General features: G+C 45.5%; 1 protein-coding gene across 1 annotated transcript in view; it reads right to left on the bottom strand.

Annotated features, from left to right (window-relative positions):
- Positions 1-13,391, bottom strand: part of Add1 (adducin 1 (alpha)) — a 37,012-nt gene extending 23,621 nt beyond the window's left edge. Inside the window, exons 1-5 of the mRNA XM_013023881.1 lie at positions 13,167-13,391; positions 10,136-10,298; positions 6,968-7,119; positions 912-992; positions 83-236 (exon numbers count right to left, since the gene is read on the bottom strand). Of these exons, the coding sequence (XP_012879335.1) occupies positions 83-236; positions 912-992; positions 6,968-7,119; positions 10,136-10,298; positions 13,167-13,361 (745 nt within the window). The 5' untranslated portion in view covers positions 13,362-13,391. The remainder of the gene's footprint in view (positions 1-82; positions 237-911; positions 993-6,967; positions 7,120-10,135; positions 10,299-13,166) is intronic.
- Positions 13,392-13,781: the final 390 nt, after the last annotated feature.

The following is a 13,781-nucleotide window of genomic DNA, read 5'->3' as shown; positions in this document are numbered from 1 at the left end:
GGGAGGGAGGGAGGGAGGGAAAGTGAAGGAAGTGTGAAACTCTCCAAATGCAGTTCTGACACAGGAAGCTGGGGCCGCACACTCACCGCAGCCCCGGCCGGGGTGTGAATGTGCACGATGCACCTCGCGTCTGGGCGTGCTGCATAGATTGCAGAATGCAAGGTGAAGCCAGCCTGGTTGACGCCCAGGTTAGTGCTTCCACGATCCACAACATCTCCTTGAAGATTGATCTTAACCTGAACATAAACAAAAATTAGAAGGGCTTAACTAAAAGCCAAGGTCAAAGTGTTTGTAACTTCTTTCAGAGGTTCTTCTCTAAATAATCACAATGTCCTCTGTTTGACTTTATGCTCCCATTTCTTTCTTTCTTTTTTTGGGGGGGAGGGATCCGGTCGTGGGGCCTGAACTCTGGGCCTTGGCGCTGTCCCTCAGCTCTTCAGCTCAAGGCTAACGCTCTACCACTTGAGCCACAGTGCCACTTCTGGCTCTTTTTTCATTTTGCTTATGTGGTGCTGAGGAATCGAACCCAGGGCCTCAGGCATGCAAGGCAAGCGCTCTACCACTGAGCCACCTTCCCAGCCCCAATGTCCATCTTTTTTTTTTGGGTCCAGTCGTGGGGCCTGAACTCTGGGCCTGGGCGCTGTCCCTGAGCTCTTCAGCTCAAGGCTAACGCTCTACCACTTGAGCCACAGTGCCACTTGTGGCTTTTTTCTTTTTGCTTATGTGGTGCTGAGGAATCGAACCGAGGGCCTCAGGCATGCAAGGCAAGCGCTCTGCCACTGAGCCACCTTCCCAGCCCCTGTGCTCCCATTTCTTGAATCTCGACACAGTCTCACACAGCTGGCTGTGCGCCCGTGTCTTGGATGTCATGTGATCCATGCAGATGGCTGCCAAGGAGAAGGCGTTCTCACCAAGCTGGAGGCCGCCACTTCGCTGTAGAGAAGCCCAAAAGGCACAATGAGGAAGTGTTCCTGCTCTGTGTTCACTCTGGCCTGTGGGGAAAATGACTTGAGTTAGCCCAAAGGTCCAACTGGAGTTACCTGGGTCTCATTCAGGCTACTAATTCCTGGGTGAACCCCACAAGGAGGTACATGAACACAGAGCCTGTCACTAAGCTAAGAGGCACTGGGACGTTACGTTCTTATAGTGTATAAGCAAATTAACTATTAAGTACATTGGCTATTAGTCATATTAGTGCAAACTGACTTTACAGAGAACCAACAGGTCAACATTACTGACCTCTGAGGTCAAATGATGTTACTCCTCAGGGAAGTAACATGGACAGAAGAAAATAACATTTCAGAAAAGTTTACCTTGCAGGACCTGTGCCTACGGACCAGTCCTGTTCTCCTGTCTCTGCCTATGTGTCCACGGCACCCGCTGCGTGGAGGGGAGACCCTCCCCCTGCCTGTCCACTGCACCTGCCGCGTGGAGGGGAGACCCTCCCCCCGCCTGTCCACTGCACCCTCTGCGTGGAGACCCTCCCCCCGCCTGTCCACTGCACCCTCTGCGTGGAGACCCTCCCCCCGCCTGTCCACTGCACCCGCTGCGTGGAGACCCTCCCCCCGCCTGCCCACTGCACCCTCTGTGTGGAGACCCTCCCTGTCCACTGCACCCTCTGTGTGGAGACCCTCCCCCCGCCTGTCCACTGCACCCTCTGTGTGGAGACCCTCCCCCCGCCTGTCCACTGCACCCTCTGTGTGGAGACCCTCCGCCCGCCTGTCCACTGCACCCTCTGCGTGGAGACCCTCCCCCCGCCTGTCCACTGCACCCGCTGCGTGGAGACCCTCCCCCCGCCTGTCCACTGCACCTGCCGCGTGGAGACCCTCCCCCCGCCTGTCCACTGCACCCACCGCATGGAGGGGAGACCCTCCAGCCACTTTCAGCCCAATTCTGCAGAGATCACCAACACATTCCCTATGCAGAGTGTGGCCACTGGGAGGCCCAGTCAAGACCTTCATTTAGCCTCCCTTGGAGTGTAGGGTGGAGCTGTGTCTGTACAAGCACCTGCTAGGTTCTGAAGGAGCCAAATCCTGAGACCATCCATCACTACCAAGACAGAAAAGCCAAGCTACCAGCCAGACACTGGAGGGAAGGATGCTCAGGGCTGCCCTGGCTGCACCTCCTCTCCCAAAGGCTTCTCTAAATCAGATGCAATGCTAAAACAAAGATTGACTTCAGACCCCTCTCTCATCTGCCAACATACTGATAGCATTTCTAAATCCTCTTAGGAGGAAATCCCTCTGACCCTCTTTCAAAGAAAGGCAGCATGACCTTGTACACTGACCACACTATCACTACACACATCCTATCTCTTCAGTATCCATAAAATCATAAATAATAAACCAAAAGTGGAAATAAAGCCAAAAAATCTCTCTCCCTCTTCCTTTCTCCCTCTCCCTCTCTGTCGGTTGTAAGGCTTGAACTCAGGGTCTGGGTGGTGTCCCTGAGCCTCTCTGTGCTCAAGTCCATCACCCTACCACTTGAGCCATAGCAATACTTCTGGTTTTTTGAGTGGTTAATTGGAGATAAGAGTCTCACAAGAGACTTTTCTTCCTGGGCTGGCTTTGAACCAGATCTCAACCTTCTAAGTAGCTAGGACTACAGGCATAAGCCACTGGAACTCGGCTTTGAAATACTTCTAAAAGTTATTTTTCCTCAAAGATTCTCTAGTTCTAGTTCATAAGATCTAAGAAGCATTTTGAGTATCTTGGGTTTTTTTCTTTTTCGTTATTATAAAGGTGATGTATAGAAGGGTTACTATTTCACAAGTCAGGGTATTTCTTTTTAGTCAGTATTAAGATCCAACTAGAACACTCAGAGAAAAAAGTAAACACTTAACGAACATTCCAATTCTGCCAATTCCTAAATGATTGCGGGGGGAGGGGGGAGGCGGGAGGGGAGATGAGGTTTAAATGAGTCAAAGTTATTCAAGTAAAATCCATACAGGGCTAGTGGTAAACAGCATTTTCAAATTCACCAAGAATATGAAGGAAGCTACAATTAAAACCATGGGTTACATTTCCTTTTTAGCTGTAACATCCTCATGGAACTAATTTTTAGGTAACCATTCACTATCAAATCTCTAGAGTGTTCTACCAGGTAGGAGACACAGAGAGACCAGCAACCTCCCAGCTGGCACCAAGAACAGAGCCAGCACCTAAGCCAGGTTACCTGGACCCACTAACCAAGTACCAAAATGCCCGAATGAGTTCCTGTTGACAATTTGAAAGCAGCGATTTCAGCTCAGGTAAGGCGTTTGCCCTACTGGCTGGCTAGAAGGCTGTTGCCAGCACGTTCTTGGTCCTGCATTGCCTTCGGAAGGATGAAGGCCTCCTGGTAGCCTGACAATAACAAGAGGTGCACACTCCGCACCACCTTGAGTGCACCTCATGCTCAGCATGCATCTGGGAAAGTCACCGCAGCAGCAGACTCAGGTGGGACCTAGACTAATACCCCGGAGCTTTAACAGTCCTCATTTTGGAAAAACATGTGTGAGCACGGAGAGGGTTCAAGCAACACAAGCAGTTTCTAGCACTGTTTGCCTCAGGAGAGACAGGAGTATTAGCAGGATTATAAATTTTCTTTAGCATAAAATATCAATTAGAGACATGAAATAACAAAACAAAACACAACACAATAAGTGATTGGAGCAACTTTACAAAGAAAAAAAAGCTATTATGAAGGGAGGGAAGGAAGGAGGACGACAAGCTAATACCTTAAGAATCTAAAAAGAGGGGCTGGGAAGGTGGCTCAGTGGTAGAGCGCTTGCCTTGCACGCATGAGGCCCTGGGTTCCATTCCTTAGCACCACATAAGCAGAAAAAGCTGGAAGTGGTGCTATGGGTCAAGTGGTAGAGCGCTAGCCTTGAGCTGAAGAGCTGAGGGACAGCGCCCAGGCCCAGAGTTCAGGCAATGGAGTTGCCAGCAAAGAGGACAGCTGTGGCCGCACGCAGGGCGCTGTATCGGCGGCGAGACACAGCGTGACTATGAATACCAGTCACGGCTCCCATACTTTCTGTGCCACGATGAAGTCATTCTTCTCAGAGAAAACCAAGAGGTTTTTTGTTTTGTTTTGTGCCTAATACTGGTGATTAAACTCAGGGTCTCATGCATGCTAAGCAAAGACTCTTTTATCACTGAGTTACACGCCCAAGCCATTAAAAAAAATTTTTTAAGTTTCTTTGGGCTGGGTGCCAGTAGCTCACAACTATAATCCTAAGTACTTAGGAGGCTAAGATCTGAGGACTGAGGTTCGAAGCCAGCTTTGGCATGAAAGTTTGTGAGAATCTTATCTCCAATTAAGCACCAAAAAAGCCAGCAGTGGAGCTGTGGCTCAAGTAGTAGAGGCTAGTCTTGAGCAAAAGAGCTCAGACCCTAAATTCAGGCCCTAAATTCAAGCCCCAGGACCAGCACACACACATACACGTGCATGTGCACACAGGCACACACATTACTTTGAGATGGTATCTTCCTACAATTACTCAGATTGGCCTTGAAGTTGCAGTCCCCTGCCTCCTGGCTCAGCCTCCTGAGTAGCCAGGATTATAAAGCATGCACACTGCATCTGCAGATGTTTCAAGCACAGCAGTGCAGTCTATCAACACCCTTGCAAGAGAAGCCTGCCCTGTAGCCGGTGTGCAGGGCTAAGGTTGTAAGTCTACAACCCCTGGGGTTGTAAATCTTTGCAGAAAGTCCACAGGTTTTGTTGTGAGGCTTACTGCAGAAGGATCTGTTGCTCAAACACAGGGAGGGGTAGCACAGGATTGGCAAAAGTTGGAATGGAAGGATGGGCCATGAAAGCAAGGTAGACCAAGGACAGCAAATAACGCACTACGGGTTGGGATGTGGGAGGGACCATCTACAAGCCAGGACCCGAGCTTCGCACTAACAGACCCATTAGATGCCTGGTACAGAGAAAGCAGATACCCAATAATGTTCACTACAGGAATGAATCGAAGAAAAGAGAGGTCCTGATATTACACAAAAAATGGTTTAATCTGCAGAAGACTTTGGTCAGTCCAGAAGGAAAGCTTTCTACTCTTAGAACTGCCAAACTGGGGGCTGGGAAGGTGGCTCAGTGGTAGAGTGCTTGCCTTGCATGCATGAGGCCCTGGGTTCGATTCCTAAGCACCACATAAGCAAAAAGAAAAAAGCTGGAAGTGGCGCTGTGGCTCCAGTGGTAGAGCGCTAGCCTTGAGCTGAAGAGCTGAGGGACAGCACCCAGGCTCAGAGTTCAGGCCCCATGACCGGACCCAAAAAAAAAAAAAGAACTGCCAAACTGAGGGCTGAGAATGTGGCTTAGTGGTAGAGTGCTTACCTAGCATGCATGAAGCCCTGGGTTTGATTCCTCAGTACCACATAAAGAAAAAAAGCTGAAGTGGCGCTGTGGCTCAAGTGGTAGAGTGCTAGCTTTGAGCAAGAAAAGCTCAGGGACAGTGCTCAGGCCTGAATTCAAGCCCCAGGACTGGCGAAAAAAAAAAAAAAAAACCTGCCAAGTTGGGAGCTAGTGGCTGACACCTGTAATCCTAGCTACACAGGAGACTGAGATCTGAGGGTTGTGGTTCAAGGCCACAAAACTCCCCATTAGACCCTTATCTCCAATTAACCACTCAATATCCAGAGATGGTGCTGTGGCACAAGTGATAGAGTGCTAGCCTTGAGGCTCAGGGACAGCACCCAGGCCCTGAGTTCAAGCCTCACAACTGAGAGAAAACAAATAAACCAAAACTGCCTGTAACTCAGCGTATACCCGCTGGTTAGATTAGAATGCAAAAAGTAAGTTTTGTTTTGTTTTTAATCTTTTGTCAGGTTAGGGCTTGAACTCGGAGCTTCAATGCTGTCCCTGAGCCTCTTTGTGCTCAAGGCTAGAGCTCTACCACTATGAGCCACAGCATCACTTACGGTTTCTGAGTGGTTAATTGGAGATAAGAGTCTCATAAGGGGGGCTGGGAAGGTGGCTCAGTGGTAGAGCGCTTGCCTTGCATGCCTGAGGCCCTGGGTTCAATTCCCCAGCACCACATAAGCAAAAAGAAAAAAAGACAGAAGTGGCACTGTGGCTCAAGTGGTAGAGCACTAGCCTTGAGCTGAAGAGCTGAGGGACAAAGCCCAGGCCCAGAGTTCAGGCCTCATGACCGGACCCCCCCCACCAAAAAAAAGAGTCTCATAAGGACTTTTCTGCCAGGGCTGGCTTTGAACCCCAATCCTCAGATGTCAGCCTCCTGAGTAGCTCAGATTACAGGTGTGAACCACCAGCACCCAGCTAAGAAAGAAGTTTTAAAGAACTACTTTACATATGAAGGCACAAGGATTATGAGTTGAGGCCAGTACAAGCAAGGGTAGTAGTAAGACCTTGTCTCAAAAACAAAAGGGCTTCAGGGATAGCTCAAGTGGTACTTATCTAGTGTAGACCCAATCCTCAATACCTCAAAAATATTTTTATAAATTGTGGAGTGTAGTGGTGCTCACCTCTAATCCCAGCAGCCTGGGAGGCAGAGATCAGAAGGATCAAAATTTGAGGCAAGCCTTAGTAAAACAGTAGCAAGACCTCTACCTCAGCACATAAGCTGACATGAGTCCAGTTATGTGAAACTCTTAAGTAGAAGGATTTCAATCCAAGGGTGGCCCTGGACAAAATTATAAGGCCCCAACCAAAAAAAACTGACTAAAGCAAAAAAGGGCTGAAGGCAGGGCTCAGGTGCTTATAAGCCCCAAGCTCTTAATTCAAACTCATTACGGCCGAAACACACACACACACACACACACACACATTCACACTCACACTCATGCATGCATGTTACTGTTCTGATAAGCTAGTACTTGCCAACTCCTCCATTCTTATTTTCTGTAGCAAGACATCTAAGAAGGCTTTCTAAGACTCACTCACACTAGGCCCACATCCCTTCTTCAGAACAAAGGAGCTGGTCCTAGATAAGTAACAGTTCACTCATCCCTCAGTTACTACTCACTGTGATGTGATTGTAGATAAGCTGAGACCACCCGAAGAGATCAGCCAGTCTATAAAATGCTGCCAGCTTGCACCGCAGTAATTTTTCTCCTTTGTCGTATGCAATGGAGTCAGACCCTCTGAGGTCATTCACAGGAGTCACCATACCAAGACCTGAAATCAAAACAAAATGCAAATACTAACACTCCTTGTCCAATGCAGATCAAATAATGGTTCTAAGGAAGTTATTTTCCATAGTAGACCATAAAGTCTCAATGATGCTCTTCAGTATTAATGTATAACTTAGAAATAAGTAGCAAAGGTCTGGGAAGATGGCTCCATGGTACAGCGCTTGCCTTACATGCCTGAGGCCCTGGGTTCGATTCCTCAGCACCACATAAGCAAAAAGAAAAAAGCCGGAAGTGGCGCTGTGGCTCAAGTGGTAGAGCCTTGAGCTGAAGAGCTGAGGGACAGTGCCCAGGCCCAGACCAGACCCCCCCAAAAAAAATTTAATTATATTCTTCATTTCTTTTTTTTTCTTTTTGCTTATGTGGTGCTGAGGAATCGAACCCAGGGCCTCAGACATGCAAGGCAAGCACTCTAGCACTGAGCCAATTTCCCAGCCCCTAATTAAAGATTCTTTTTTTTTTTTGGTCAGTCATGGGGCTTGAACTCTGGGCCTGGGCGCTGTCCCTCAGCTCTTCAGCTCAAGGCGAGCGCTCTACCACTTGAGCTACAGCGCCACTTCTGGTTTTCTGGTGGTTTATTGGAGATAGGAGTCTCACAGTCGCTCCTGCCCGGGCTGGCTTTGAACCGCGATCCTCAGATCTCAGCCTCCTGAGTAGCAAGGATTACAGGCGTGAGCACCAGCGCCCGGCTAATTAAAGATTCTTGATTACATTAAAAAAAAAACTTTGAGAAGGTATACAAGATTTAAAATAGTTTTCAAAATAAATCTCTAGCTATATTTGCCTAGGAAAGAGGGTAGACAGAAAAAAAACCACTGCCAAGATGTGGAAAGGGAACCACAATATGCCATGAAGCACTAACACATCAGCAGAGGGATGATAGGGAAATGGTAGCAGCAAATTCTTGAACTGAGATGAAATGCAGTCTTTGAAAGATACAACCTACCAAAGCTCACTACAGAAGAAACAAATACCCTGAACAGCCCTATTTCTATTACCCTGAATTTGTAGTTTCCATAAAGAAAACTCTAGGTCCAAATGGTACTGTGAATTCAAACATTTAAGGAAAAAATAACACTAGTTCTATACAAATTCTTCAAGATACTCACTACTGTGTGAGGTCAGCATTGCCTTGCTACCAAAACCACACAAAGTCATTATAAGATATAAAAAAAGCCAAAAACAGATCAATGCTTCTCATGAACATAGATTAAAAAGTACTTACTTAATGAGCTGCACGCTGGTGGGTCACACCTCTAATCCTAGCTACTCAGCAAGCTAAGATATGCAGATCACAATTTGAAGCTAGCCTGGACAGAAAAGTCTATGAGACTCTTATTTCCATTAACCACACAAAAAAAGCCAGAAGTGGAGCTGTGACTCAAGTAGTAGAGTGCTAGCCTTGAGCACAAAAGCTCAGGGACAGTGCCCAGGCCAAATTCAAGCCCCAGGCCAGCCAAAAAAAAAAAAAGAAAGAAAACCAGGAACATCATGACTCAAGGCCTCAGCAAGCAAGAGGCTTGTCAGACGCCATTTCAGCAAGCATCTGTGCATGGTTAGCATGCATCTCAGCATCTCAGCTATGGCATAAAGCACAAATGGGAGGCCACAGTCCACACCAGCCCAGGCAATAAGACAGTATTTCAAAATAACCAGAACAAAAATGGTTGGAGGTATGGCTCAAGCTCAGGGTTAAAACCCCAGAATAGGGAAAAAGAAAGAGAAAAAAGAAAAAAGTTAGCGAATAATCTTGTATGTCTATATGTCTTTCAAATATTAAAAAATCAGTAATATCAGCTGGGCACTGATGGCTCATGCCTATCATCCTAGCTACTCAGGAGGCTGAGATCTGTGGATCACAGTTCAAAGCCAGCCCGGGCAAGAAGGTCTGCCAGACTCTTATCTCCAATTAACCACCAGAAAACCAGAAGTGGTGCTGTGGCTCCAATGGTAAAGCACTCACCTTGAACTGAAGAGCTCAGGGACACTGCCCAGGCCCAGAGTTTAAACCCCATGACCAAAAAAAAAAAAAAACCCTATGTGACTATGAATACCTAAACTAGTGGCCATTAGATTCCAGGAAGGAAATCTCACCTAGCAATTAAATGTGATTCTTCAAAACGCAGTGAGCCAGTGGCTCATGCCTGTAATCCTAGCTACTCAGGAGGCTGAGATCAAAGTGGTAGAGCACTAGCCTTGAACTAAAGCGTTCAGGGACAGCTCCCAGGCCCTGAGTTCAAGCCCTACAACCAAACAAAGATAGACAGACAGACAGACAAGACAAGAAAGAAAGAGAGAGAGAGAGAAAGAAAGAGAAAGAGAGAAAGAAAGAAAGAAAGAAAGAGAGAAGAAAAAAGAAATTAAGAATGAAAAGATATCATTTGCAGGAAAATGGATGAAACTGAAGATTATCTGAAGATGAAATCACAAGTCTTCACTCAAATGAAGACTAAACATAGAAATGATAGTAAGACATGACTATAAAGAAGTGATGGGTAACCAGTAGAAATAGGTAGGGGAGAAGGGGTGACGTCAATACAGTAAAAATACAGTATGCAAGTCTAAGAAAACGGCAAACAAAACCTTCTAACAAGTGTTTCAATATGAGAGGGAGAAGAAATAAGGTTAGGAAAGAACAATATGCAGGGGCTAGAGACATGGCTCAAGTCTATGTTTAACAACCCCAGCACCACCAAAAATGAAAGTACTGGTGGGTTGTATTTGATTAAAGTACATTATATGCACTATATAATTGTCATAATAAAACCCTTTTGTACCATTAATTTACATTAAGGGCCATCGATAGTCAAGACTTTTCAAATTTACAGCCTTTCACTATGACTAAATAGTAAATATTATGTATTACATAATTAGATGCTCATCTAGTTCCAAGAAAAGCTTCAGAATGCTACCTAGAATTTGACAGAGCATATACAAACATCAAGGACTGACAGATTGGCTCAGTTGGTAGAACTGGAAGGGCAGAATGAAGAGCTCCTTACTCATGTTTAAGGCAGCCATCCCTCCCTGTGGGGCTGCTGGGTAGACATTCGGTACACTGGTGGTCATGAAGTCTGCAATCTGCTGTAACGCCAATAGACCTGTGGGGTTCTTCCCCTTCTTAAATTGTTCTTGTATCATTGACTCCAGTTCTTCACAGAAAGCCTAAAATGCACATTAAAACACTTTTTTACCAAGTTTTTGTCTTTTCATGCAGTGCCAGAACAGCAGATATCATCCTCAGACATGACTAATAGGAATATAAACTTATACAATCTTTTCTGCCAAGTGACTTTGTAAGAGCTTAAAGATCTGAATAGAAATTCTATTATAAGGAAAGAATAGGGATATGCTCAAATTTTTATTTATAATGATGCTCACTTTAATATTACTGATACAAAAGTAAACAGTCTACATTTCAAAGAATAGAGAGCTGAACAGATATGCTGAAAATTCTATGCACACATCAACATAAAAAACTAAATAAAGCCAGGCACTGGGGGCTCAAACCTATAATCCTAGCTACTCAAAAGGCTGAGATCTGAGGATCATGGTTCAAAGCCAGCCTGGGCAGGAAAATCAGTGAGACATTTATCTCCAACCAATTAACCACCAGAAAGCTGGAAGTGGTGCTGCGCCTCAAAGTGATAGAGCACTAGCCTTGAACAAAAGAGCTTAGGGACAGCACCCAGACCCTGAGTTCAAGCCCCATGACACACACACACACACACACACACACACACACACACACACACACGAATTAAATGGCATAAAATAGCTCATGGAACTGAGTAGCACACACAAATTAAATGGCATAAAATGGCTCATGGAACTGAGTAACACACACACACACACACACGAATTAAATGGCATAAAATGGCTCATGGAACTGAATACCAGTAGCCTGCTGCTATAATTCTAGCTATTCAGGAGGGTGAGATATGAGGACAGAAGTTCAGAACCAGCCAGGGCAAACAAATTCTTCCAACTCTTACCTCTAATCAAACCAGCAAAGCTAGAACTGGGGCATGGTTCAAATGTTAAGAGTCAGCTATGAATGAAAAGGCCGAGTGAGAGCTCAAGGTCCTGGTCCCTGAGTTCACGCCACAGTAGTGAACATACATACAGAGGTTATAAACTAACATAGTCATGTTTTGTATTTGTAAATGGAAATCTACACATAGAGTTGGAGGCATGGCTCAAGCGACAGAGGGCTGGCCTACTAGCAAGCATGGTATGGAACCCAAGTTAAATTCCTAGTACCACCAAAATAGTGCCTCATAAACACAGGAAAAGGCTAAAAGTAAATTAATTCTCTGTGATAAAATTAATAGGTTTCATGTTCTATTTTGTGCTTTCCAATATTTTCTCCAAAATGCTTATATTTATTGATTGATTGATTTTTCGGTCAGTCATAGGGCTTGAACTCTGGGCCTGGGTGCTGTCTCTCAGCATTTTAGCTCAAGGCTAACGCTCTACCACTTAAGCCACAGAGCCACTTCCGGTTTATTGGAGAGAAGAGTCTCACAGACTTTCCTGCCCAGGCTGTCTTTGAACAGCGATCCTCAGATCTCAGCCTCCTGAGTAGCTAGGATTAGAGGTGTGAGCCACTGACACCCAACCCAAAATGCTTGTAAATTTACCTTTTAAAGTAGAAAAAGAGTAGGGGGAAAACAATGGAGGGGGTAACAATGCTCAATAGGAAGTGTACTCATTACCTTGCTCATGTAACTGTAACCTTCCGTATAGTATCTTTACAATAAAAAAAAATTTTTAATGTAAAAAAATAATAAAAAAAATAAAGTAGAAAAAAGAAAGCTGGGCTTGTGGCAAATGCCTATAATCCAGCACTTGGGAGGCTGAAAAAGGAGGATGTCAAAATTCAAGTCAGATGGAATACATAACAAGACCCTACCTCAAAAATCAAAAACTTAAATAATCAAAGTGGGAAAATGAACCCTAATATATATCTTTTGTCAAATAATCCTAATTTAGGCCAAAAGGTCCAATAGATTGCCAGTGAATTTAACATACGTCATTACTGGTTTGTTGGTTTTTGCAGTAGTGGGATTTAGACTGGGGGCAAAAGGCGCTGCCACTTGAGCCATAAAGTCACTGCTGTTAACAGTACAGACAACCTACTGCGGGGCACTGTGGTTCACACCTACAACCCTAGCTGCTCCCAAGGCTGAGATCTGAGGATTGCTATTTGAAGACAGCCTGGGCAGGAAACTCCTTAAGACTCTTATCCAATGAACCACCAAAAAGTAGAGCACTATAGCCTTGTGCAGAAGCTCCAAGACATTGGCCCTGAGTTCAAGCCCCATGACCAACTCCTCCACCTCCCCCCCCCCAAAAAAAATCCACATGTAGTTAGTTACAAGTTCTCTAGGACTTTTAAGAATCCAAAACTTATTTTTTAGTTTTTCATTGCCTAAACTAAGTATACTTGCAGTAAGCACTCAACACGTACTGCTGCTAATTCAGCAGTAGAAAAGACCTATCAGCCCTCTGGGGACCCCAAGTCTACTTATCATGACAAATAATGTCAGAGATCAGTTATGATAGTAAAAAGGAGAAATAAATGCCTCCTAGCCTTTATGATACTAGAATTTTTTTTTTTGGGGGGGGGGTCCGGTCGTGGGGCCTGAACTCTGGGCCTGGGCGCTGTCCCTCAGCTCTTCAGCTCAAGGCTAGCGCTCTACCACTTGAGCCACGGCGCCACTTCCGGCTTTTTTCTTTTTGCTTCTGTGGTGCTGAGGAATCGAACCCAGGGCCTCTGGCATGCAAGGCAAGCGCTCTACCACTGAGCCACCTTCCCAGCCCCGATACTAGAATTTTTTATTATGTGTGAAAACTTGAAGTAAACTGAATTCTTTCAAAAATCACATATATATATATATATATATATATATGAGGCACTGGTTTGCTGTGTTAAGACAAACTGATTAGACCACTCATTCAACAGGGCATAAGACCTGCAGTATCAGAAGAGGGAAGACTATGTCTGGTAAAAGAAAACCCTTTTCTTACAGGACTCTGTAGAATCATGGATACCCTCTTCTTTTGTTCCATCATATTGAAGTCCTGGCGAAGGTCTGGTGCCATGTTCCTCTCCCGCAAGTACTCTGGATTGTTCTCATCCACTCTGTCAAAGTGCCTCTCCTTGTGAGGGGCGGTGGCTGGAGGTGGTGAGGTCACCACTGCAGCCCGAGTATCACCATTCATTGCACAGGCTTTCTAGGCTCCTACAGAATCAAAGTAAAAAGAAAGATTACTTTCCAATCAACGCTCAGTACAGTTCATGATAAGCACACTAGCCTCATAAACTCAATCTTCAATGAGAGGACACCATGGTCTGAACTGTGAGGCTTCTTTGTAGCTTCGGAAGCTGTGGCTTTCAGCCAACCTCCACTCTCCACTAACCAATGGGGCATTTCGTCTTTGGCTGTTGTTATTCAGCAGACCACAAGCGAACAATCTAACTAACGAAGCTGCTGTGTCCTCTGACAATCCAAAGAGAAATTAAGACTACGTTTCATCCTCACACAGAAACCAGCTGAAAGCAGCACGGCTTAGCTGGGCACTGGTGGCTCACACCTGTAACCCTAGCTACTCAGGAGGCTGAGATATGAGGATCACAGTTCA

The sequence above is a fragment of the Dipodomys ordii genome, unplaced genomic scaffold (assembly GCF_000151885.1).
Source record: "Dipodomys ordii isolate 6190 unplaced genomic scaffold, Dord_2.0 Scaffold71, whole genome shotgun sequence".
NCBI lineage: Eukaryota > Metazoa > Chordata > Mammalia > Rodentia > Heteromyidae > Dipodomys > Dipodomys ordii.
The sequence above is the reverse complement of the archived record's forward strand: the minus strand, read 5'-3'. Positions and strand labels throughout refer to the sequence as shown.